This window comes from Hyperolius riggenbachi, chromosome 11, assembly GCF_040937935.1.
Source record: "Hyperolius riggenbachi isolate aHypRig1 chromosome 11, aHypRig1.pri, whole genome shotgun sequence".
Lineage (NCBI taxonomy): Eukaryota > Metazoa > Chordata > Amphibia > Anura > Hyperoliidae > Hyperolius > Hyperolius riggenbachi.
Genome location: NC_090656.1, coordinates 76,611,090 through 76,638,439, shown reverse-complemented (window position 1 = coordinate 76,638,439; position 27,350 = coordinate 76,611,090). Strand labels below are relative to the sequence as shown.

At 45.7% G+C, this 27,350-nt stretch overlaps 1 protein-coding gene across 1 annotated transcript in view; it reads right to left on the bottom strand.

Moving 5' to 3' along the window:
* Nucleotides 1-27,350, bottom strand: part of QSER1 (glutamine and serine rich 1) — a 157,332-nt gene that overhangs the window by 57,719 nt on the left and 72,263 nt on the right. The window contains exon 4 of the mRNA XM_068260999.1: nucleotides 13,516-17,070. Coding sequence (XP_068117100.1) covers nucleotides 13,516-17,070 — 3,555 coding nt within the window. The remainder of the gene's footprint in view (nucleotides 1-13,515; nucleotides 17,071-27,350) is intronic.

Here is a 27,350-nt window from a genome sequence, read left to right as displayed (position 1 = left end):
TTTTACTGTACCTGTTTTGAATGCAAGGTGTGTAATCTGCCCGTTATTCGAGCTCTGCATACTTGTGCAGGTAGTCAATTCAGGTGCAGGGTCTGTTTGGGAGCGCTGCCACTACCTTCTGCTGTACCAATTATTCCCTACTAGACTTCCCCACAGCGATGACGGGCCCTCACGGGGAAGACCTACCACTAGTCTAACAAAAACATACATTTTTCCTAGTGCTGCTAATCATAAATGGTATACACATTTCTTCAAACTGCAGCATGCTATCCATCATTTTACCCGCATCGCGAGCATAAATTCACGTCAATGGAAACTTTCTGTGGCTAGCGGAAACGGGCTCTAAGCCACTGGTCAAGAATGAGCATGCAAGATGAGAAGCCATGACTCTGGTCCGACTCCACAAGCTGTGTGACTCAAACAACTAAAGTCAGAAAGTGCAGCATGACAGCCAGGAAACTGGCATGGCCCAGCAGTAAACCACACTTGAGAAGTGTAGCAAGACAAAACTCAGTACCTTCCAAAGACCTGAATGCTACGATTCCAACAGTGTAGATTCAGCAGCCGCCTCCACTTGAGTACAACACCCACACCTACATATGCTACTGTATGGTGCTGGGTACAGGTCTCACTTCAAAGGACAACATAAGTGAGAGGGATATGGAGGCTGTCATTTATTTCCTTTTAACCTCCTTAGCGGTAATCACGAGTCCAGCTCGGGGTGGAAAAAACACACCAGGAGCGTTAAACTCGAGCTAAAATAGTGGTAGCCGGTGGAGGCCTATGTAGAATGCGCGCAGCAGGCGTTTTTTTTCACTCACCTCCTGGGGGATCCAGACATTGGCTGCCATTCTTCTTCCTCCTCTACGCCGAGGCTCTGCTTACCCGGTGAGATCAGTCTGTAGTCACCACCACAGCCAGCAATCTCGCTGTAGGGTTACAGTGGGTTGCAAAAGTATTCGGCCCCCTTGAAGTTTTCCACATTTTGTCACATTACTGCCACAAACATGCATCAATTTTATTGGAATTCCACGTTAAAGACCAATACAAAGTGGTGTACATGTGAGAAGTGGATCGAAAATCATACATCATTCCAAACATTTTTTACAAATCAATAACTGCAAAGTGGGGTGTGCGTAATTATTCGGCCCCCTGAGTCAATACTTTGTAGAACCACCTTTTGCTGCAATTACAGCTGCCAGTCTTTTAGGGTATGTCTCTAACAGCTTTGCACATCTAGAGACTGAAATCCTTGCCTATTCTTATTTGCAAAACAGCTCCAGCTCAGTCAGATTAGATGGACAGCGTTTGTGAACAGCAGTTTTCAGATCTTGCCACAGATTCTCGATTGGATTTAGATCTGGACTTTGGACCATTCTAACACAGATGTTTTGTTTTAAACCATTCCATTGTTGCCCTGGCTTTAGGTTTAGGGATCGTTGTCCTGCTGGAAGGTGAACCTCCGCCCCAGTCTCAAGTCTTTTGCAGACTCCAAGAGGATTTCTTCCAAGATTGCCCTGCATTTGGCTCCATCCATCTTCCCATCAACTCTGACCAGCTTCCCTGTCCCTGCTGAAGAGATGCACCCCCCGAGCATGATGCTGCCACCACCATATTTGACAGTGGGGATGGTGTGTTCAGAGTGATGTGCAGTGTTCGTTTTCTGCCACACATAGCGTTTTGCATTTTGGCCAAAAAGTTCCATTTTGGTCTCATCTGACCAGAGTACCTTTTTCCACATGGTTGCTGTGTCCCCCACATGGCTTGTGGCAAACTGCAAACGGGACTTCTTATGCTTTCGGTTAACAATGCCTTTCTTCTTGCCACTCTTCCATAAAGGCCAACTTTGTACAGTGCATGACTAATAGTTGTCCTATGGACAGAGTCTCCCACCTGAGCCGTAGATCTCTGCAGCTCGCCCAGACTCACCATGGGCCCCTTGACTGCATTTCTGATCAGCGCTCTCCTTGTTCGGCCTGTGAGTTTAGGTGGATGGCCTTGTCTTGGTAGGTTTACAGTTGAGCCATACTCCTTCCGTTTCTGAATGATTGCTTGAACAGTGCTCCGTGGGATGTTCAAGGCTTGGGAAATCTTTTTGTAGCCCAAGCCTGCTTTAAATGTCTCAATAACTTGATCCCTGACCTGTCTTGTGTGTTCTTTGGACTTTTTTTTTTTTTATAGATTCTTTATTTATACAAATTTTATAAATATAAATAACTCGTTTTCACATATCATTCATTTTATATTGTCATCAAAATACTAATTTCAATACATAAAAAACCAAACCCCAAACATCCCGAAAAAGAGGAAACCACAAAAAAAACCCAAAACATCTAATATAAGAGAGGTCGCAATAAATATCTTCTTCTTATCCTGTCAGGTGTCACCGAACTCTTCCTTATAAGCTCTATCTACCTTTCCCAAACCTACTCCTTTTCTTTCTACTAATAGGTACCTCCCTTATCTACAACTCTCATACATCTCAGACACATCCCACTCTCACACATCCCTTCACATCCGTACACGAGGGAGGCCAGATCCGAATGCCAGGCTTCAATTCCTACAGAGCAACCGTTCATGTCCATCAACTTCCATTAATTAAGTTCCCTGATGAATGCCGCTATCTTCTTCCACCTCCTCTTCACTTCCTAATCTTCTAAATTCTTCAGTCTCCATAAAGTCACTCCATCCCCTCCAGGCCTCTTGTGCTATGGTCTCTCCTTCTCTATTTTCTTGCACTAACGTTTCCATTCGATATATGTGCATTACTTCTCTCAACCATTCTCCAACAGATGGAACATGTTCAGATCTCCACCATCTAGCTATTTGTATTCTCGCTGCATTTATTAAGTGCCTCAATATAGATTTTTTATATCTTCTAATACTTAAAGAATTGGCATGTAGAAGGTAGAAATCTGGGTCTCCTTGCAGAGCCAGCCCAGTTATTCTTTCCATATACCTTTTGACGTCTGCCCAATAGGGTTTAATTTTCTGACAACTCCAAAAAATATGGATCAGAGACCCCTCCTCCCTCCCACATCTCCAGCATCCCGGATCTGTTCCTGGGAACATCTTCCTTAATTTACTCGGGGTATAGTACCACCTACTTAATAGCTTAACTCCAGACTCCTGTATTCTTGTGGAGATTGAACTCCTATACGTATGATATAATATTTTCTTCCATTCCGTATCTGTATATTCCTTTTGTAAGTCTAGTTGCCATTTAGTTCTCCACTTCCTTGTCGGGTCTTGTTGGTAATTTATTAAATCGTAGATCCTCGAGAGGTGGCCTCTAAGCTGGGTCTTCTCAGTGCACATTTTCTCAAAGGGCGTAAGCCCTCTGGAGAATTCAGCTCTTGTACCTTGTGATCTCATAAATGACCTATGCTGCAACAGGCTCCACTGATCCACACCTAAATTCTGTGGGGATTCCCAATGGCCATCTTTGATCAACATATGTGCCCTCAATTGCTGGTGACCAATGATTTGCCTTTCCGAACCTTTTTTCCTATATCCAGGAACAAAATCTGGATTATCCGAAATCGGGAGTAAGGGTGAGGGTGGTGTTATTAATTGTGCCCTATTGACATATAGATGAAATATTTGCAGGGAATTATTTAAAAAACAACCAGCTGGATGAACTATCTGGACTTTCTTATTCATCCATGGAATCCCTGTTAAGGGTATATTTATCAAGTGTTGTTCCATTTCTACCCAAACTTTTTCTTTATTATTTTTATGCCAGTCTACTATTCTAATTAAAGAGGCTGCGGCATGATACAACTGAGGATTTGGAACTGCTAGGCCTCCTCTTTCCTTTGGCTGTGTCATCAATTTATAATTTATCCGTGGTGGTTTGGAGTACCAGACAAATCTGAGGAAGTCCTTCCTCAGCTGCACAAAGAACTTCACCGGAACCTTAATTGGTACTGATTGAAACACATACAGTAACCTTGGCATAATATTCATTTTCAGAATACTAATTCTTCCAAACCACGAAAACTCTGGTCTATTCCAGTGATTCAAATCTCTTTTCACTTCCTGTGCCATAGTTTTATAATTATTTTGATATAATTTCTGTATGTCGGGTGAAATATTTATCCCTAGGTACTTCAGTGTGCCTGATACCCATCTAATGGGGAAATTCCCTTTAAGCTGTTCCAATTCCCTCTGTTGTATCGCTACTCCCAGAGCCTCACACTTTGCCCAGTTGATTTTAAATTTTGAAAGAAAGCCATATCGTTTAAATTCTGCCATAAGACATGGAAGGGAAACCATTGTACCTGTTAGAAAAAATAGGAGGTCATCCGCATATGCGGTGACCTTATGAATCGTAGCTTCGACCTTTAGTCCACCTATACTGACGTCCGCCCTCACCCTCCTCAAAAATGGTTCCAACGTCAATACAAAAATCAGCGGGGAGAGGGGACAGCCCTGCCGAGTACCATTAAATATCTGCAGTGGCTCCGAGAGTATTCCATTAGCCTTAATCCTTGCTGACGGTGATGAGTACACACTCATGATTCTTCCCATCATATTTTCCCCCAGCCCTATATGTCTCAGAACTGCTTTTATAAAGTCCCAGTCTACCCTGTCAAAAGCCTTCTCGGCATCTGTCGAGAGGCACATGACAGGGGACCTGGCCGATTCAGCGTATTGCATTAGCATTATTGCTCTCATGACATTGTCTTGTGCCTCCCTACGTATCACAAATCCTGCCTGATCTATATGTACCAGGTTTGGGAGTAACTTTGCCAGTCGAGTTGCCAAAATATGTGTAAATAGCTTAAGATCTACATTGAGAAGCGCTATTGGCCTATAACTGGTGCATAATGCCGGGTCTTTTCCTTTTTTCAAAATAACCGTCACTAATGACTGCAGTGAATCTCTACCCCATCCCATATGGCCGTCTCCTCTCTCCGCCAACGAGTTCACAGCTTCCATCAAGTGTGGTGCCAGAGTGTCTCTATAGTTCTTGTAATACTCTGCTCCAAACCCATCGGGGCCCGGTGACTTACCTGTCTTCGAGGTGACTATTGCCTCCTTCACCTCCTCCAATGTGATAGGATCCTCCAATTTCTGTCTATCTTCCTCATTAAGTTTTGGCATTTCTGCCTCCTCAATGTATTCTTCCATTTCTCTACGTCTTCTCTCTCTATGTTCCTCAGTTTCCTCTCTGCCTATCCCATACAGCTGCGCATAAAACTCTTTAAAGATTCTAGCAATCGATTCACTTCTATGATGTTGTTTGGACTGCGTGTCATTTATATAGGGAATATAATTTGCTTGTTGTTGTGTTTTAAGGGCTCTGGCTAAAAACTTACCTCCTTTGTTCCCATGTTCATAGTAGGTCCGCTGACATCTCTGCAAAGCAAATCTAGCCCGCGTATACATCAATGTTCTATATTTCTCCCTTTCAACCGTTAACTCCCTAAGTGTTTCTTCTACTGTTGATCTTTTATGCTGTCGTTCAAGTCTTGCTATGTTTGCTAATAACTCTTCCCTTAGTTTTTCCCTCTCCTTATTAAGTCTACTTCCCTCCTGAATTAGATTTCCCCGAATAACACATTTATGTGCCTCCCAAACAACAAGGGGGGACATATCCTCAACTTTATTCAGGTTAAAATATGTTTCTATACTCTTCAATATCCTATCTCTTACATCTTCTTTCTGTAACAAATATGAGTTCAATCTCCATTGAAAGGATTTATGTTTCTTAGTTTCTAGGTTTACTTTCAAAAACACAGGAGAGTGGTCCGAAAGGGTTGAGCAACCAATGTTTGCTTCCACCCGTTCAGAGAGTAAATTATGTGATACAAAAAAGTAATCAATACGGGAATACATTTTATGCAAAGGGGAGAAATATGTGTAATCCCTCGTTGTAGGATGCTGAAGACGCCAAATATCGCATAGTTGTCTATCTTGTAGCATTTTCCTAACCCTTCTAATACCTTTATAAGTGAGGAAGGTTTTACCGGAGGAAGAATCTATCAACGGATCTAGTGTAAGATTTAAATCCCCACCAATTACTACGGTTCCTTCCGAGAAGTCGTCGATTGCCCCCATGAGCTGGTGGAGGAAATCTAATTGCTTATTATTAGGGGCATAATAAGTTCCCAGCGTTATTTTCCGGGAATTATACATTCCCTTTACCAGGAGGATTCTCCCTTCTACATCTCTATAAATCTCTTGGTCCTCCAGGGAAACCCCCCTAGCGAAGACAATTGCTACCCCTCTTTTTTTGGCATCCGACGCACAACTATATATGGCATTAGGAAATCTTTTATTAGTTAATTTTGGGTGATCCGGGGTTTTAAAATGAGTCTCTTGAATCATTGCTATCCCAACTCCCATTTTATGTATTTCTTGCAGAAAAGAGGACCTCTTCTCTGGTTTATTAAGACCGCGAGCATTCAGGGACACAATTTTAAGATGTGCCATTATATTTCCTAGGGCTCTGTATTCTCCTCCCTTTAGCACAGCCCATCCTCCATCTGACCTCCCTCATGCACCAACCATTCACTCCCTCACTTCCAACACCACTCTCTCTTTCACTCTCTTTCGGTTTGGATGTACACCTCACACTATGTCCATCCAATTCTTCTTGTGAGTGGACATCATCCACTCCTACCCTCCTATTGAGGGCTTTTGAGCATCGCGCTCCTAACCTGTAGGATGATCTCCCGTATCTACTCCTACCTCTTTTGGGCATTCAGCCCCAGGGGGTAATCGTACCAGGTAATACCCAAGGGCATGTGTCCCCGTCCCCGTCCCCAAACCTCCTCCCACTTTTCATATCTGAGCAAAAAAAAAAAAAAAAAAAACCCACCCCCACATAGGGGTGTCCTCCCCTCTTCCCTACGTCTCCTCTTTTGCATAATTCAGGGGTGGCTTTCGGGTAACAGGGTTCCGTACTTTAGATCCCTCTCTGCTCATCCCTTTCCCAGCTTCCCCCCCCCTTTTCCTCTCCCTCCTAGAGGCCATCAATATTCTCAATTATAAACCATTGGTTGCCTGTATCCTCCAGCTGCCCCCTGACCAGTTCAATGATAATTATGTATACATTCCATTTCCTCTCCTTGAAGTCTCATTAGAACAGGAATAATCAGCGTATACAGTCAAGGTATAAATCAATACATTATGAAGTACTTTACTAGAAGGCACGGGGTGGTCAACCTCCCGGATGCAGTATTTATCCTTACCCCTTACTACCTTATTTATCTATCTCTATATAATGCTTTACACCACTTTCCATTCTCTGAGTCTCCTATGTTCCTATCTTCTTAAATAGTCCCTTCCTCCTTCTGAAACGCACCCGGGAGAGTACCAACCCATGCCCTCTTCAGTTTACATTCAACTTCCTGTATCGAACCCAATATTATTTATTCTATGACTCTTGAATTATCATAATAGTGACATATAATTCCAAGGGGTCACCCCCTTCCCCATATATGAACCCCAAAGTTATTCCTGTATTTGTTTCTTTTATCCAATGTTCTTAAGCAAAACATTTTAACGCTTTATCTTCCTGCCTGCAGCTGTCTGGGCTATTTCCTATTCTTCTTCACCTAGTGAGTAGTGACTTCCCCTATCCTCTCTTCCAATTTCACTGATTCCCCTTCCTAAAGTGTACCCCTATAATCCCTCCCCCCGCCCTTATTCTGAAATTTTACCCTAACCCACCCACCCCTCCCCCAGCCTCCCAATATATCCCTATGTGTTTCCTTATCTCCAATGTGTTTTCTAGTGGTTAACCATCCCAACCTCCCCTATCTACCCTCCCCAATCCCCTTCCTCACATAGCTTCCCAATTTTATATTGTGACTCTTCATATTACCCCTGTCCAGAGAACCGCAGGCAGTCTGATTCTAACAAAAAAGTATAACACAGACTATTGAAAATCAATTATACATGTATTAATTATAATTACTAACAGTTCCATCCCACCTCATTCCCCCCCCCCCTCCTCCCCCTACCCCCAACTCCCTGTTTGCGACCACCTGGACAACATTTATATTCCGTGATAAAACATGTGCTACATCTTCTTCCCCTATGGGCCTTATTTATTCTGTGTCTCCCCCCTTCTAATTCAGAATTACATGTGACTTAGCGTGTCTATATTAATTAGCCTCTATTTACTGTGCATCAGGTATCAGTGTATATATACAACTCTCTCTCTCCCTTATTTACTTTCCTTATCCCCTCATCGTGTTATGGTTGCAAGTTGCTCTCCTTTCCCCATATCGTTATCTCTGTATCTAATCGTGTTGCATCTGTCCAGGTAGCCGCGCCGAGGGGAAGAGAAGAAAAAAAAAAAAAAAAAAAAAAAGAGGCTCAGTTCAGTTCCATTCTATGTATTCATCGACTCGTTCATCTACGCCTTTGCGGCTTTCTCTCCAATATATCATTATCTGGGTCCCATTCAGGGATCTCAACAGGTACCATTGCTAAGAACTGAAAGAACTCTGGAAGGTCTCTTGGGTGCCTCAAAAAAAAGGATTTTTGATTCTTCCTCACTGTTAGACTAAATGGAAATCCCCATCTATATTGTATTCCTTCTTTTTGTAGTACTTGTAGCAGCGGACGGATGGCCTTTCTCTGCTGTAGGGTGCTTGGGGCCAGATCTTGATAAAGCTGAATTTTATGTGTCTCACACAGAATATTTTCCTGCCTTTTTGCTGCCTCCATAATTGCTTCCTTCTCATAAAAATGATGTAACCGACAGATTATGTCTCTTGGTTGTTCCTCTTCTCTGGGAATCTGTCTCAGCGCTCTATGGCATCTCTCAATCTTTATTAACTGATCTGGGGGCCTATCGAGTAGCTTATTAAACATTAATGTAATGGTGGAATGCAAGTCTTCTTGTTTATAAATTTCAGGGAGCCCCCGTATTCTAATATTCTTTCGCCTTGATCTGTTCTGTAGATCTTCAATTTGGTATCTAAGTGATCCGCAATAATAACGCTGCCTTTCTCTCTCCTCCCATAGTTTGGCGGTTTTAGCCTGTATCTCTATTATAGTGGCTTCTAATTTATCCACTTTACTGTTTGTAGTATGCAAAGCCTCACGTATCACTTCCAAGTCAGCTTTAGTAGAGGCAACAATTTTTTCCGCTTGTTCAGTAAGGTCTTGTTTAGTGGGGAGGGTTTTTAAAAAATGCCAGATATCGTCTAGATTCCTCTGGCCTTTAGGTGGTATCTCATGTGGGTCAGTGCCAGCACCCTGGCCCCCAGCCAAGGTTTTCTCTGTCTGTTTACCCATCCCTCCGGCCCCTCCTGTCTTTGGGAAGAAGTCCTTTGCAGATCTCTGCGAAGAATTTAAACTTTCTTCTGCCTCCTCTTTTTTCCTGCTGCGACCTGTCATTTTAATGCTTTTATCTTCTGTTGACCCCAGTCAGTATAAAAATGAGTATAGAAATGAGGTTCTTTTGAGCTTCTAATAAATCGTTTTTCCCCTCGCTCCCCTCTTACTTGATAAGGTGTAGGTGCTGGCTTTTCCAGAGTCCACTCACCCCTTCCAGGGACCCAGCTTCCGTGCTCTCCTATTGCTCTCAGCTTGTCTCAGCAGGCCGGTGAATATCACCTCCGGAATATGCAGATCCAGCAGCGTTTAGTCCGCACTCAACCGCCCAGCGTGGGGTGCCTGCGGGAGTGCTGTATATGATGCTCCCGCGTCTCTCAGGTTCCAGCGTTCCGCCTGCCGCCTGCAGCGTTCCGCCTGCCGCTTACCGGGAGCTCCTTGCTTCTCAACCGGCCAGCTCTTTCCCCGATCACATGGGGTGCCTGCGGGAGTACTGTGTGTGACGCTCCTGCGTCTCCCGGACTCCGGCGTTCCACTCGCCGCTTGCCGGAAGCTTCTTGCTGCTCACCCGCTGATCCCGTGGGAGTGCTATGGATGACGCTCCTGCGTCTCTCGGACTACGGCGTCCCGCCTGCCACCTGCCGGGAGCTCCTTGCTGCTTCCTTCCGCCTCTCTCCGCCTCTAGAAAGGCCAACTGTCCCACTGTCCAAGTTCGGCCGCCGCTATTCCTCGGAGTTAAGGCAGACAAGCCGAAGCGCTATGGGTGGAGGAAGCCGGGGACAGAGCTCAGCAACACCACGCCCTACGTCATCACGCTAGAACGCCCCCATCAATTGCCCGGAAGCACAGTTCATCTGTTCTTTGGACTTCACAGTGTTGTTGCTCCCAATATTCTCTTAGACAACCTCTGAGGCCCTCACAGAGCAACTGTATTTGTACTGACATTAGATTACACACAGGTGCACTCTATTTAGTCATTAGCACTCATCAGGCAATGTCTATAGGCAACTGACTGCACTTAGATCAAAGGGTGCCGAATAATTATGCACACACCACTTAGCAGTTATTTGTAACAAATGTTTGGAATCATGTATGATTTTCGTTCCACTTCTCACGTGTACACCACTTTGTGTTGGTCTTTCATGTGGAATTCCAATAAAATTGATTCATGTTTGGGGCAGTAATATGACAAAATGTGGAAAACTTCAAGGGGGCCGAATACTTTTGCAACCCACTGTACATCAGCACTCGGAGAACGAAGGGATAACTGCAGCGCTGGATCCCAGGGAGGTGGGAGAGTGATCAGCTGCTGCAGATCTACCTAGCAGCACGATTTCCCGGTTTTAGGGTCTAAAAACATGCAAAAGAATTGTACCACTTTTAGACCCTAAAATCTGGAAACAATCATAGCGCCAAGGGGGTTAAAGGGAACCTGAGGTGAGAGAGAAATGAAGGCTGCCTTATTGGTTTTATTTTAAACAATACCAGTTGCCTGGCAGTCCTCCTGATCCGGTGTCTCTTATACATTTAGCCATAGACCCTAAATAAGCATGCAACAGGTCAGGTACTCTGACTCGGGTTTTACTTGATTGGCCATATGCTTGTTCCAGGGTTTTGTCTCAGACACTACTTATGCTAGAATATCAACAGGGATTCCAGGAACCTGGCATTGTTTACAAGGAAATAAATATGGCAGTCTTCATATTCCTCTCACCTCAGGTTCCCTTTAAGCAATGCAAGTTGCCTGGTTGTCCTGCCGATACTCTGCTTCTAATACTTTTAGCTATAGACCCTGAACAAGCATGCAGCATATCAGGGGTTTGACATTGTCAGATCTGACAAGATTAGCTTCATGCTTGTTTCTGGTGTGATTCAGACACTACTGCAGCCAAATAGACCAGCAGGACTGCCAGGCAACTGGTATTGTTTAAAATGAAATAAATATGGCAGCCTCCATACACTTCTCATTTTAGATGCACTTTAAAGCAGGCACAAGTACAGTTTCCCTAAGGTAATGTAATATCCTATCGTAGCTTTAAGTGATATTAGGCGGGCCTCATTACTTGAAAAAGTTTGCTGGACCTAGTTAAAAATCTCAGCAAATTTGTACATATTGGCAAAAGCTATGAATGCCAACTCTCTTTGCCTTCTTTTAAAGCCTTTTGGGTAATGGTCTTAAAACTGTATCATGCAGTTCTTTACTACTGCTCCCAACACAAAGGAATTATAGCACAACTATCTTATGGCCTGGCGTTGCCCGGATATGTATTTGGCTGGTGTTGGCTCTGTTCTCTTTTTCTAACATTAAGGGCTCTTTTCCACTATGAAATGCGACTGCGATTGCGATCGCGATTCTGATCGCGATCGCAATCACGTTTTCATTTCCACCATGTGATTGTGATTGCGATTGAGCTACTATACTCATAGTACAGCTCAATCGCATACAAAACACGGAAGGACGGCGATTGCGCTTTGACCAAAATCGCATCGCAATCGGATCGCACTAATGGAAATTGCTGCTGCAGTTTCCATTAGTTTAATGTACCTTGCGATTTGCGATCAGAATCAAATCGCAAATCGCAGGCTAGTGGAAAAAGGCCCTAACACACAATTTTTCAATGATCTAGTTTGTGAGTTCTGCAGTCTTTGGCATCAATAATTTGAATTAAAATGAAACAAAATTTGATTGGCTGTGGCTCCACCCCTTTTCTGAATTTGATCCCCAGTCACCCAATGACCAACTGTAACAGGTTTGAGGCTTGTGCCATTAAGAGTGCAAGAATAGCAGCAATATTCCCCTTGAAAAACAATAGGTGAATTTTGATTGGCCTTTGTAGGCTCCACCTACCTTTCTGATTATTAAGCCCAGTCATCCAGTGACCAACTGTGCAAAGTTTGAGAACCCTACCATTATCAGTGTAAGAATGACTGTAGTTTATATTTTCACAATGAAATTTTTATTCGTCTCCGCCCACTTTTTGGTTATGGGGATAAAAAGTATCCTAATAGTAAAAACTCCAAATACTGCGCTGATCTCTAAAATGGGTGAGAAAGCTGTTGGTGGTGCGCTGCTACCAATCACACGAATAAATACAGTCTCAAAAATTTGCTGCGCCCAAAGATATCAGCAATCTGAGGAGTCGCCTAGTGCGACGAAACCGGTCAAGTACACGCGGCCATAACATAATCTGAGGGAAGGAACGTGGACGCAGCGGGGAAGGTGACAGAAACAGCACTCTACAGCCAACCCGGTGGCCAACGTTTGGGGTGGAGCCCACAAAAACTCTGTGCGAAGTTACCCTGGATATGTTTGTAAGTGTGCAATCTTTTTATTAATAAATTTTTTTAAACAATTTTACGCTATGGGAGCCCTGGTATATGTCTTTCTGAGGGGAAAAGAACCAGCAACTGTAGCAGTGAGTGGTGAGGAAGAGACTTTTCTCCATACGGCAGGGGGCGGCCAGATGACCCCATAAGCGCTGTGGACCCATCTAACTGAGGGTCTAATATAACAGTGAGTGGCCACTGCTTGGGGTGTGGTGGTGGTTTCTCGCTGAAGTGGAGCATTTGCCTGTCCTGTGAAGGAGGAGTGTCGCCTACCACCTGGAGTGTGGAATACAGATTGCTGATATCTTTGTGCGCAGCGAATTTTTGAGACTATAAAAAGTATCCTATATGTTATTCCAGTTAATGTACTATGCGTGTGTCAAATTTCATTCAAATCCATTCAGCCACTGTTGCGTGATCGAGTAACAAACATTCAAACTTTCACATTTATAATACAGGTAGTCCCCAACTTACGAACAACCTGCCGGTAAGAATTGCATGGATTCAGTGTTTCCATGGAAACAAGACAATTTTTTTTCCAAATTGGACTTGTAGTTTGAGAAAATCGATTAAACTTGTATAAGCAGGCACAGAGGACAGAGGTGACAGAGGGGGACACTGGAGGCACAGGGGACAGAGATAGCACATTGTTCTGACTTAAGAACAGATTCAGGTTAAGAACGAACCTACTGTCCCCATCTCGTTCGTTAACTGGGGACTACCTGCATTAGTAAGATAACCGGCAGATTGCTGGGGGGAAAAAAATGCAAAGTTATGGTCTTTCAAACTAAGTCATGCATTTTAAAGACTCGTTCTAGGTTTATCACCAACAAAATGACATCCAACAAAAAGGCATTCACACTAGTCCAATGAAAACAAAAAGCTCACCTGTTTTAATCCTTCTCTCTCCGTTCTCATCTAAAGCTGACAGTGCTGTGGAGATGCTCTTCTGCAGATCATTATTGCCTCCAACAGAATCATCATCATCAGAAGAGAAAGAAGGCAGGGCTTCCAGGTTCTTCTTAAGCTCCTCCTCAGGCTTTTTAGGAGAGCTGCTAATCTCAGAACCAGCTGCAGGAGTCTGTGAAACCGGACCAGGACAGGGGGATTTGATCACTGGAGTGCACGGTTTTCGGATTCGATTGGGCACACGGACAGCAGGAGCAGAGAACTGCTGTTTTGGTCCAGTCTTTAAAAAGTCTAGGAAAGATGCTATGAACCCACTCTTAACTTCTGGCTGTTTCTCCTCTACTTCTTTTATTTTTTGCCTCATCCTCTCCTGGTTCTGGTAGGAATCATAATACCCTTCAGAAGAATGTGTGGGAAATTGCACATCTGGTCCTTTGAGCAATGGGCGTTTCGTTGGTGCATTCCTTTTCACTTGCTTAAGATTTGCATTCTCATCTTCAGCAAACTGTTTGATTGCCATTTTTTCTTTCCCCTTGATCTTTTGAAGGCCATCTTGTGAAACATCTTGGCAGTTTTCTTCCATTTGGCCACTGGAGCTACCACTCACTTGGGAATCAGTTTTTGAAATATGTTGACCTTGAGCATGCAGCTGACCAACAATGGCTGCATTTTCATCTTGACCCATGATAAAGTCTCCATCAGGTGTAGTGCTCTCCTCATCAAGACTCTTGGCATTAACCATAAATTCTGCATCTCTTCCATCATTTGGAATATCGTTAGTGTCCTTAGGTTCTTGTTTTAGATTCATATCTAAATTCTTTTCTTGTTCTTCTTGGCTGGTCCCTAACACTGGTGAACCCATGCCACTTGGCAAGTCTTGCTGTAGAGGTTGAATGCGACTTTGATCAAGAGTAACATTTTTGGAATGACTCGTGGACACAGTAGAAAGGTTTATTGCTGTTTGGCCACCATTCAAAGATAAAGTGTTCAGGTTCTGTTGTGGCTTTGAAGGTGTAAAATTTGAAGACAGGTTTCTTATATTTAGGGACTGAAATCGAGACTTTGAATCTTCAGATTTGACAGACAAATTTTCCTCAGCAGATGACTTGGCATACTCTTGAGCCGCTGTTGCGGCTAATATGTCATCAACGTGAGATAAAAAGTTGCGCTCATCACCCAATAACATAGTCTCTGAAAAACACATGGGATTCAGGGAGTCAAATTGACTCTTTGAGTCTAATCGAGCCCTCTGTCCTTGTAAGTGTTGCTGCAGATGCTTCCCATCAGAAGTTTCCATTTTGACTAAATCAGAGGCTTGAGCATGAATGGACTGTGGAGGCTGTCCCCCATTACTCTGGATAATGTGCCCATCCATTTGAAGGAACTGATGCGCTACCTGTTGAGGACTCTGAATTCGCTGCATTGGTGTTGGTACCTTGACCTGCCCCAGGCTGCTCTGCAAAATAGACTGCTGAAACATCTGCAAATCTGACTCTAGAAGTACCGGTGTACCTGGCAGCTGTAGATGCTGAGGGTGCCTCAGCACAGCTTGGAGTTGAGGGGATGTACTTGGCTGCTCAGGGAGCTTTGTTTCATGCACCTTGTGCATCATATTATGCTGCTGACTCAAGTCTTTAGCACTGACTTGCGTGGGCAAATCTGTTGACTTTGTCACATCGTGGCTTGTTGAATTATGTATATGACTAACATGCTGCGTCATATGGCCCGTAGGACTTAACATTCGCTCATCTTTTTTGGGTCCTTGCATACCAAGAACTTGGTCTTCCATGCGAGAGTTGCTTTTGATAACACTTTGAGAATACCGATCATCTGCCTTTGAAACACTGTACGCAGTGTCTTGGGTGTCAATATCCCCCTCGCTTAGCCCTGGTGTAGATGGTTCCATATTAGTTTGCTGCTGCAGTGCTTGCAAATCCTGAATCTGAAACTTCTCCTCCTGCTTTACTGACGCATAGAGGTTAGTGTCAGACTTTCGCTTTCCGAAGGATTTGGAGTCAGATGAGGTTCTACTGTTTTGCAATGTCTGGGAATGAGTTGGAGATGCGAATGAGGGTGATGAAACAGTTGGCAAAAACTTCTGAGATTGTGGGGAGGTTGAGTCTTGTGTATTCTGGGATGAATGCATAGAAATGTAATTCTGAGTTGGACTAGAGGCAGGTATAGTCTGTCCACGAGAGGAAGCAGAAAAAGGAAGAGATGGGGATGCTAGTGGTAAATTCTGTCCTGAATTATAACTATCTGAAGGACTTACTGGTGACATCACCTGTGACTGAGATGAAAAGCTAACTTGCGACTGACTGACTGGAGTTAAGCCCTGAGTGTTACTGGAAGAATAACTTTGCGTCTGGTTAGCTGAAGACAGATCTCTTGTTTGGTCAGAATAGTTGTCACTTGAAACCGAAGACAGCGCCAGCGGCTGCTGATCTGAGGTGTAACTTAGTGTCTGGCTGCCGGAGGTTATGGTTTGTGATTGGCTAGAAAATGAAGTCAGTGGTTTGTAGAGTGGAGGCAGCTTCTCAGATTTGATTGTTGAAAAGATTTGTGATTGGCTAGCTGATGGTAGGTTTGGGGACTGTGTTGAAACATACACGGGAGATTGGCTTACAGGTAAAAGACTGCTTAACTGTGCTGTGGAGAAAACTTGTGCTTGGCTTGAAATGACTGAACTCTGGCTTTGAGGAGACTTGGTATAGCTTTGGGTCTGCCCAGGAGAAGTTACGCTCTGAGATTTTGGAGTCTTTGATGACCTTGGAGGTGCCTTCGTTGGGCAGTTTTTCGTTTTTGTAGAAGAGGGTGGGAAACCAGGGGAGGGTATGGCAGATGGGTAAGATTGAGATAGCTCCACAGAAACTTGAGGTGTTTTCTGCACTGGTCCACCATTGCTCACCTGAGTAAGAGCTCCAAGAGGAGCACATAAAAGAGCAGACTGTCTTGCTGCATCAGGCAAGGCAGCCCCAGTTGCACTAGTTAAGTAATTCTGCAAGGAATGCTGAGTACCAGAAAGCTGAGCCTGTACAGACTGAGTACTTGAAGGCCTCTGGTGGTGTTTTATAACACTACATTCCCTCTGAAGAGCTCTTTCAATGGAGGCAGTAGATCCAGCAAACACCGATGTACCATACGCTTGAGCCGCCTGCTGCGTCCCACCAAGTGCTGTCGGCAATAAACTGAACTGGGGTTGTAAGAGATGTGGTGCAGATTCCTGTGCAGACCGATATGTCGAAGACTGTGGTATGCTGGTACTCAGCATTGCACTGCCCAAACGCTCAAAAGTCAAAGCAGTTGGAGTCTGTGAGGTCTTGATTGACAGAAGAGGGTCATGGGGGGAAAGCAGACCGTTGGTGGTAGCACTGAAAGTCCCATCTTGAAGGGTTAAAGAAGGAGTTGTGGCAAAGTTTCTTGAGCTGAAAGTGTTTGGATGCTGATAGGCAGAGAGAGCCGAAGTTGGAAATGTTCCAGAAGTTTGCAGGGCTCCGGTTACAAATAATTCTGTTGCTGCAGAGGAATGCATGCCTGAAAACATAAGAAAAGAAAGAAAAACCAAAGTCAGATGAAGCAGGAGGGGAAAGGGACTAATTGCACAAATCTACAAAAGGAAACTATCTGCACAAATTGTTGCTGTAAGAATAAAGTCGCACATAAGTGGTCCAGGATTGCCATTATGTCAGCCAAAAACTCATTCTTACTTTACACATTTTGTGACCACCAGAGTACAAGTTACCATGATCAGCATATGACTGATTACACAAGAAAACCATCATCCCAGATGGACTGTGGATAACTGTGGCTTCCCAGAACTGCTAGAGGGAAAAGGAGTCAGCAAAGAGTGTGTATCCAGTTACAGCTATGTGTCTCTAGGGATTGTAGATTCAGCCACAAATCACCTGTTCAACTTCTATTGGAAATAAAAAAAGGATCTATACATTTGATAATCGCTACGCTGTGCAAAGCGCAATCCCACTATTACAGTTAGGTCCATAAACATTTGGACAGAGACAATTTTGGTTCTGTACATTACCACAATGAATTTAAATCTAATGCTAGGTACACACCATACAATTTTCTGACAGATTTACCTGGCAGATCGATTATTTCCAATATGGCCAATCTGAATGTCGATTGATTTTTCGATTTGCCAATTTTTTTTAAAAACGATTTTTGATAAATTTTCATAGAACTGAATGAAAATTGATTGAAAAAAAAACAATAAAAAGAAAACAATCGAAATTCAGATCAGCATGTTGGAAATAATCGATCTGGCAGGTAAATCTGCCAGAAAGTTGTATGGTGTGTACCTAGCATAAAGTTAACTCTTCTGCCTTTAAGTTAGAAGGAAACTTGCAATAATTCAGCTATAAGTGAACATTTATGTTTACCCACAATGCACCACTACTGAATATGCAAATTATCGTTTTTCACCCATGTAATCAATTTACATATTCAGCAGTGGTGCATTGTGGGTAACCACAAATGTTCACTTATAGCTGAATTATTGCAAGTTTCCTGTTTTAAGAAGGCACATTTCACAAAGCATTGCTTATTAGTAGGAGGGCTTTTCGATCTCTTTTATCCCCCTATACATTCCTAGTGGTTTGGGTCACCCCGAGCTGTTTGGTTACTCTGTTGTCTTTAAGTTAAGGAGAGATCTCTAAAGTTAACTATTCAATCCTTAAAATAACTACAGAATTCTTAAGTTACAGACAGACCCTATATACTGCATGTGAAAATAACTACAGAGGTGATAACTTTAAGGGAACCTGAATTGAGTAAAATTATTTAAAAACAAACACATGACGTAGCTGCAAATGAATATTACATACTTATCTCACCGTCAGTTCCTCTCAGCAGCTCACCATTTTGTCAGAACTGAAATATACCAGTTGCTGTCAGTTATACATCAGCTGCTGTCAGTTACAACTGAATGTGCAAGGTAATGTCCATGTTTCCCTATGGCTTAGGTGGGCGATATTACAGTTTCACAGTGTGCTGACCAGGAAGCCGTTATGGGGTAATGGCCATTTTCAAAATGGAGGACAGAGAATTCCATCGCTCACAGTGGACAAATGGGATGCAGGAGAGGAGAAAGATTGCGGAGTAGACTATGCAGGAGGCAAGTATGACCTGTGTATGGTTATTCTGACTTTTTAATTTTCAGTTCAGGGTCTCTTTAAGGACAGAAATGATAAGATAACTCTCAGGGCTCAGGCTTTTAGGCAAGCTTCTTTAGTGAATTAACACTGAAAATACCGATCGTAAGTTTTCTCTTGGCTTATCACCAGCATGATCTTAGTGAATTGAGGCCACTGTGCATTTTGCATGGCAGTTTAACAGCGTGCACGGATTTGCATATCGTGTGGGTTACAGAGCGAAAGACACAAACTGTTCATGTTTTGTCTCATTTGCATGGTACATAATAAAGCTAAGCCTTTCATTGCACGTTAAAATTGTGCATCCTTTATGTAAATAGGATAGCTAGCGTATCATGTGCTGCACAAGAAAATAGCAGATAGTATACTACTACCCAACTGAACCCACAAAATGAACAAGACAAATTCTCAAAGCAATCATGTTGATTGGTGCAATTTATACATACTAACTTTGAAACGGAGATTTACAAATGGAAAAAAAACAACCTCTTTGTGTAGCATCACTAAAGGAGCCCATACACCTAACGATTTTCCTGCCGAAATACGGCCGTTTCGATCACAGTGATCGAAACGGCCATGAAATCGCCGCACACACCGCTGACAGAAAGATGGATTTCCATCCGAAATCCGTCGACTCCCGTCGATCCATCCGTGCGGAAGATTTTTCTCGGTTGCCGGCGGGTCGGGAGTGCGTCAATAGCGGCGTTCGAATGCCCGACGACCGACGCAATACAGCGGGTATACATTACCTGCTCCAGCCGGCTCGAGTCCCCTGGTCTTCTTCTCCGCTTCGGGCTCCAGAGCAACACAGAACTTCCTGTCCCGGCAGGAAGTTTAAACAGTAGAGCGCCCTCTACTGTTTAAACTTCCCCTGGACAGGAAGTTCAGTAGCCGGAGCGGAGAAGACCAGGGGACTTGCGCCGTCTGGAGCAGGTAATGTATGCGGGGGGTGGAAGTAGGTAGCAGCGGCAGCTCCACAGATTGTGAATAGATTTCAGGCTGAAACCGATCACAATCTGTTTGCAGTAAAGGTGGCCATACGATCCTTCTCTGATCAGATTCAATCAGAGAGGGATCTATTTGTTGGTCGAATCTGATGGCAAATCGACCAGTGTATGGCCACCTTAACCCATAAAGGCTTAAAATCTCGTTTGTTAGTGTCCAGTTAGCAGAATGAGGGTTTAGATTGCCCAATTGACCGAGATACTTTACTAGCACGGCCACTAATATGGTAACATAGTAGCGGCCGCGCTAGTGAAGTATCGTGGTTGCGATAAATCACTACTGCGTGGCTTTTGTAAGCAGCAGGCGTGGTTTACCTACGCTGCCACTAGCACACCACATTTTAGACAATTTTTACCTCACTGAAGTACATGCACATTAACACTTTAAAGGGAACCAGAAGCGAGAGGAATATGGAGGCTAACATTTACTTAAAGGGGAACTGAAGAGAGAGGTATATGGAGGCTGTCATGTTTATTTCCTTTTAATCAATACCAGTTGCCTTGCAGTCCTGCTCTGCTTCTAATACTTTTAGCAATATTCTGCTTTCAAAGCGGCTTTCACAGTGGGACGTTACAGGCGCACGAAAGTGCAGCCTGTAACGCAGCCCACCGCACAGTAATGAAAAATCAATGGGCTGTTCACAGTGCCCACGTTGCGTTACATTGTAACGCAGGACGTCAGTTGAATGTGCTGCATGCTACGGCGTTATGCGCGGGACTGTGCGCACATGCTCAGTAGTGTTGGAGGAGGAGGTCTTCCCTACTCCTCCTCGGCCAGGCACATGGCTAATTAATACTCACTGCACGGTGTGACGTGCAGTGTTTACTTCCTGGAGCGCTGCTCTGTGCGGCGATTGGCTGGCGGGACCACGTGATGCCGCATGCGTCCAAGAGTACGCATCGTGGCATCACAGACGCCAGAGTGAGCTGCACAACACGGCTCACTCGGACGTCCACATCTAAGAGCACCAGGCATGTCGGTAGGGGCACGTTATGCGACCATAACGTCCCCTAAAACGCAACGTCTTGGTGTGCAAGTAGCCTAAACATGCAGGCAGATCAGGTTTTTGACTTGTTTAGCTGCAGTCTCTTTTCAGGTGTGTGATTCAAACACTACTGCAGCCAAAGATCGACAGGACTGCTGGGCAACTGGTATTGTTTAAATTCATAAATAAATAAAGTCACACACCATATCCCTCTTGCTTCAGTTTTCCTTTAAAAAGGCAGAACCATAAAACAGCAGCTGAAGGCCAGAAAGTTTTCCCACTACATGGTGAAAAGGATGTAGACACCTCTGTAATTAAACATCTCCGCTGATTTGAGCCACCTCCATTCATTACTAAAAATATGCATTTTTGTCCAGTACACCACTAGGCAACCACCTTCAGTAAAATAGGCCGCAATAAACTGCGAAAAACTAGAATTTGGCAGTTTTCAGACATGTTAGCTCATGTCTTATGTGACACAGGACAGAGGTACTTAAGGTACCCAATTCAGTGGTTTTGGTGGAGAGAGATCTGTTGGCCGCCATAAAACCGCAGGCAAATTCCCGATCAATTTCAGCATGAAATCTTGCAGGAATCGGCCTGGTGATGACACCACCTGCCCACTAGGTGCCCATGCAGTTATACTTTACCTGGCAAAGTCTGCACTGCCACCGTCCTCTTACTTTGCACCCCCACATGGTTGCCTGTGTAATAGCACATGGGGCGCTTATGTGACGACACACAAGCGCTATATGCCGGTAGTCACATAGGGCCCAAAGGTGGAAGTACGAGAACAGAGGCAAGTAAAGGATAGCTCCACGGGCACCCAGGGGGACGTAACGATTAGGAAGCAGCCATGGGGTTCCGTTGCGTTCGTGTTTATCGCATGTCGTTACCACCGCACACCCAATGAGGCATATTGGCCTAAGATTTTCCAGCATGTCCGACAATATGACCAATTTTGGGCCAAAATCTATCGATCAGGCATGCTCTCTGCGGCATTCATTTTCATCAGATTAGAATTATAGAATTGGATGGTCGATTGGCCGCCAAGTCAAGTAATCTATGGGCACCTTTAGGTTTGCGGTACACTACGTTCTGCATAGGAAATCACAAATGCATACAAGATTTGGTGTTTTTTGTTGTCGTTTTCACAGCTCATTCAAACCCAAATATGCTATTTAGCTCCACCCAGGATGCAGACTCCTTGCTATTGGTTTCGCCAACAGCAGCTTGTTACATCACACCTAGTGCTAGAGGACCAGTAACTAGGGAATAGTTACCACACACCATTACTGCAGCCACCCTTCAGATCGGATTCCAGCAAACATCTGTGGGTGTCTCAGGGTTAATTACTTACCTGATCGGCTGTAAGTCATTCATTCAGGTGAGCGCTCCGCCCCCCTCGAAAATGCGGCAGTAGGGGTTTATACTGCAGGTAGTCTTTGAAGTAGAACTGAAGAGTAAAAAAGTGTTTCACTTACTTGGCGCTTCTGCCAGCCCCTTGCAGCCTTCCTGTCCCACAACGGTTCTCCACGATCCTCCGTTCTCCCGCCGCCAGCTAGTTTCGCCTCCGGCCACGTGTATCTTTCTTCGAGTTCCCGCCCGCAATAGCAGGCAGGAACGTGAAGAAAGATACGTGTGGCTCAGGGCGCGCAGACGCAGTTGCCGTCGACTTGACTTACAAGTCGACGGTACCGAAACTAGCTGGCGGCTGGAGAACGGAGGATAGTGGAGAACCAGTGCGGGACAGGGAGGCTGCAAGGGGCTGGCAGAAGCGCCAAGCAAGTGAAACAGGTTTTTTTTTTACTATTCAGTTCTGCTTTAAAAAAGGACCACTATCATGAAAAAAAGTAGGCAGTTAAAATCTGACAGAACTGACAGGTTTTGGGCCAGTCCATCTCCTCATGGGGGATTCTCAGGGTCTTCTTTGTTTTCAACAGCATTTCCTGAACAGCAGTTTAACTGCCAAAATAGTAAGATACCAGCCAGCCTCCCTAATCACTTGCACACTATTTTGTCAGGAAATCTTTGCAACTGCTGTTAAGGAAATGCTGCTGAAAAAGAAAACCCTGAGAATCCCCCATGAGTAGATTGACTGGCCCAAAACCTGTCAGTTCGCTCAAATGTTAACGGCTTTCCTTTTTCAATAGTGGTCCTTTAACCACTTCCCGACCGCCTAACGCACAGAGGCGGCCGGGAAGTGAAGCCCTGAAGGACCGGCTCACCCACAGAGGCGGCGGTCCTTCTAAGGGCATGGGCGGAGCGATCGCGTCATCCGTGACGCGATCCTCCGCCCGGGATCGTTACTCGGGCATTTTGTCTCCGCTCGCCGGCCACTTAGCAGAGCCGGCGAGCGGAGGAATCCGCATAATTGCCCAATCAGGGAGTATAAGGCACTTTGTTAGGTAAACAAAGTGCCTTATACGTGCTTCCTCCTCGCCTCGTGGTCTCATTGTTGCAGAGACCACTAGCGAGGAGGAAGCACATTGTAAGTAGCCAGCACACGTGTTTTTTTTTTGCCCACAGAGTCCCTGATCTACCACCCCAGGCCTCATACCCCCCCTGATCACCCCAGCAGACCCCTGCCCAGCACCCTTGCACCCCTGCAAAATCCCCCCCCCCCCCCCACCTGCCACTAACTAGCGACGCTGCCCTTTAGTTTAGGTCCCTAACTGCCACCTAATCACCCCTGATCTCCCCCCCCTACCTTTAGATCACCCCCAGACCCCATCCCAGACTACCCCCCTGTATACTGTATACATCTGTATACAGCTACCTTATCCCCTGATCCCCCTCTGATCACCTGTCTATCACCTGTCCATCACCCCTTAGCACCCCCACCCATCAGAGCAGACCCTAACTGCCCCGCGGGGGTAACCGATCACCTGCCCAGGCCCTCGATTGCCCTCATACCCCCCTTCTGATTACATCCCCTGCTCTTTGTTTACATCTGTCCTCCCCAGCGATCACTAACTGATCTGCGATCAGTAACCCCCTGTGTCTGCCTCTCATCAGATCAGGACTCAGTCTGCCCCGTGCAGGCTCCTGATCAACCCCCCACCCCCTCAAATCGCCCTCAGACCCCCCCCCTAATCACCGTCCAAGTGCATTGTATTTGACTGTGCTGCGCTTGTATTCGATTGTGCTGCGCTTGTATTCGATTGTGCTGTAATTGTATTTGATTGTCCCGTGATCGGCTTCGATTGCCCCGTGATTGTTTGATTGCCTGAGACCCCACTTCCCACCACACCCAACCCCACCCTCCCCCCCACCACACCCAACCCCACCCTCCCCCCCCACCACCTTCCGAGTGCATCAGATTTGCTTGTGCTGTGATTGGAGTCGATTGTGCTGTAATTGTATTTGATTGTCCCGTGATCGACTTCGATTGCCCCGTGATTGTTTGATTGCCTGAGACCCCACTTCCCGCCACATCCAATCCCACCCTCCCCCCATCACCTTCCGAGTGCATCAGATTTGCTTGTGCTGCGCTTGTATTCGATTGTGCTGTAATTGTATTTGATTGTCCCGTGATCGGCTTCGATTGCCCCGTGATTGTTTGATTGCCTGAGACCCCACTTCCCACCACACCCAACCCCACCCTCCCCCCCACCACACCCAACCCCACCCTCCCCCCCCACCACCTTCCGAGTGCATCAGATTTGCTTGTGCTGTGATTGGAGTCGATTGTGCTGTAATTGTATTTGATTGTCCCGTGATCGACTTCGATTGCCCCGTGATTGTTTGATTGCCTGAGACCCCACTTCCCGCCACACCCAATCCCACCCTCCCCCCATCACCTTCCGAGTGCATCAGATTTGCTTGTGCTGCGCTTGTATTCGATTGTGCTGTAATTGTATTTGATTGTCCTGTGATCGGCTTCGATTGCCCCGTGATTGTTTGATTGCCTGAGACCCCACTTCCCACCACACCCAACCCCACCCTCCCCCCCACCACACCCAACCCCACCCTCCCCCCCCCCCCCCCACCACCTTCCGAGTGCATCAGATTTGCTTGTGCTGTGATTGGAGTCGATTGTGCTGTAATTGTATTTGATTGTCCCGTGATCGACTTCGATTGCCCCGTGATTGTTTGATTGCCTGAGACCCCACTTCCCGCCACACCCAATCCCACCCTCCCCCCATCACCTTCCGAGTGCATCAGATTTGATTGTGCTGTGATTGGATTCGATTGTGCTGTAATTGTATTTGATTGTCCCGTGATTGTTTGATTGCCTCTGAGACCCCACTTCCCACCAACCCCAATACCTCTCAAATACTCCCTTTTTGCTAGGTAGGTGCTCTTTTTTTCTGGGTAGTCTCGGAGGAAACCCCCATAAATTTAGTAATCCACAATGGCAAGAAGGGGGCTTTCCGATGACGAGGTATACAGGTACATGGACCAGTCGGATGAGTTCTTTTGGGAAGAATCATCCGTCGAATCTTCCGGGTCCGAATTTGAACCTGTAGAAAGCAGTGGTTCCTTGACCGAAAGTGATGACGAGGCTATGGTCCCGGCTAGAGCCAGGCGTACCAGACCCCAAGTCGTTAGACCGCAGGTGGCGCAGGATCCGCCTCAAGGGCAGCAGGGTGGTGCTAGCGCTGATGATAGTTTTCTTGGTGAGGCAGGCACCAGCAGCGCAGCATCTCCTGGACTTAGTGCCAGTGCTTCCGTAGACCCTGGCGAAGTGGTGAGCGTCAGCATGGAAGTTGAAACTGGTACGGTGGCAAGTGCAGTAGTACCCCCATCGCAGCCACCAATAAGAAGACGGGCCCGTAGTACCCATAGACTCCCAGAGGTGCTGGCACAACCAGATTGGCAATCCCCTGATTCCGCCGCACCCGTAGTGCCCCCTTTCACCGCCCAGTCTGGAGTCCAGGTGGCGACAGCTCATCTAGGAACGGCCCTAGACTTTTTGCAGCTGTTCATCACCCAGGTTCTCTTGGACTTAATTGTGGTTGAGACCAACCGTAAAGCCACACAATTCATCACCGAGCACCCGGAGAGCAGCTATGCCCAGCCTTTCGGGTGGAAACCAGTCCAAGTTTCCGACATTAAAATCTTTTTGGCCCTTATCCTTCACTTGGGACTAATGAAACAGAATGTACTGCGGTCGTATTGGTCTACGAACCCAGTAAATCATGTTCCCTTGTACCCTGCTGCCATGTCCAGGACACGATTTGAGTCCATCCTGCGCTTCCTGCACTTCAACGACGACAAAACCTGTCATGAAAAGGGCCACCCTGCTTATGACCGGCTCCACAAAATTCGGCCCCTCATAGACCACCTGTCATCAACATTTGCAGATGCTTATATCCCTGAACAGAACATCTGCGTAGACGAGTCCCTCTTACGCTTTACCGGGCGCCTTGGCATCAAACAGTACATCCCAAGCAAGCGCGCCCGGTATGGGGTGAAACTGTATAAGCTCTGTGAAAGGGCCACAGGCTATACATGTCGTTTTAGGGTCTATGAGGGAAAAGACTCAAAATTGGAGCCGGTCGGATGCCCTGACTACCTGGGGAGCAGTGGAAAGGTTGTGTGGGACTTGGTGTCACCCTTGTTCCAGAAGGGGTACCATCTTTTTGTGGACAATTATTACACAAGTGTGGCCCTCTTTCAGCACTTAAAGTTAGAAGGAATCCGATGCTGTGGCACTGCGCGGCCTAGTCGCCAGGGCTTCCCCCAACGGCTCGTTACCACCAGACTTCAACGGGGGCAGAGGGCCGCCTTGCGTACTGAAGACCTGCTCGCGGTGAAATGGAGGGACAAGAGGGACGTTTACTTTCTGTCCACCATTCACACAGACACGACAGTCCAAATTCAACGGGCAACTAAGGTCATTGAAAAGCCCCTTGTCGTCCACGAATATAATGTCAACATGGGAGGGGTGGACTTCAATGACCAGAGGTTAGCGCCCTATTTAATTTCCCGGAAAACAAGACGCTGGTATAAGAAAGTGTCTTTTTATCTGATTCAATTGGCAGTTTACAACAGCTTTGTTCTCTACAGTAAGGCTGGGAGAACTGGATCTTTCCTTCAATTTCAGGAACAGATCGTTCTGGACATCCTGTATCCAGGAGGTGCCAGGCCCCCCCCCCCCCCCCAGATGCAACTAGCCGACTGCATGGAAGGCATTACGCCTATCAGCTTCCGTGTGCCCCAGGTCAACGCATCCGAAGAAAACGTTGCCGTGTCTGCAGCAGGGCTGGAACAAGGACTGACACCGTTTATTATTGTCCCCGCTGTCCTGACCAGCCTGGCCTATGTGTAGGGCCGTGTTTTGAGAGGTACCACGAGCAGGTACACTATTAGAACCTAGGGAACTCCAGACACAGGAGTAGGCACACACTCAGTGGTCTTTCGCACATTGTCGCAGGGAGAGGAGAGATAAGCTTGAAAACCAAACGGGTAAGCATAAAAGTGGCAAGAAGGATCGGTTTCCATGCTTGATATTGCTGATCTGTCCTGGGTTGGCGATATAAGACGGCATGTTTGAATTTCCCTTGAGTGTGGACACCCCCGGTTTATATGTGATTTGGGCCTATGATGATGCTTTAATGCCACACAGAGTCATCTCTATTGGCAGGCATATTGCTGTATCCTACAGGCATAATGCTGTATACTAAAGTTCTGAGGCCCAGTCACATAAG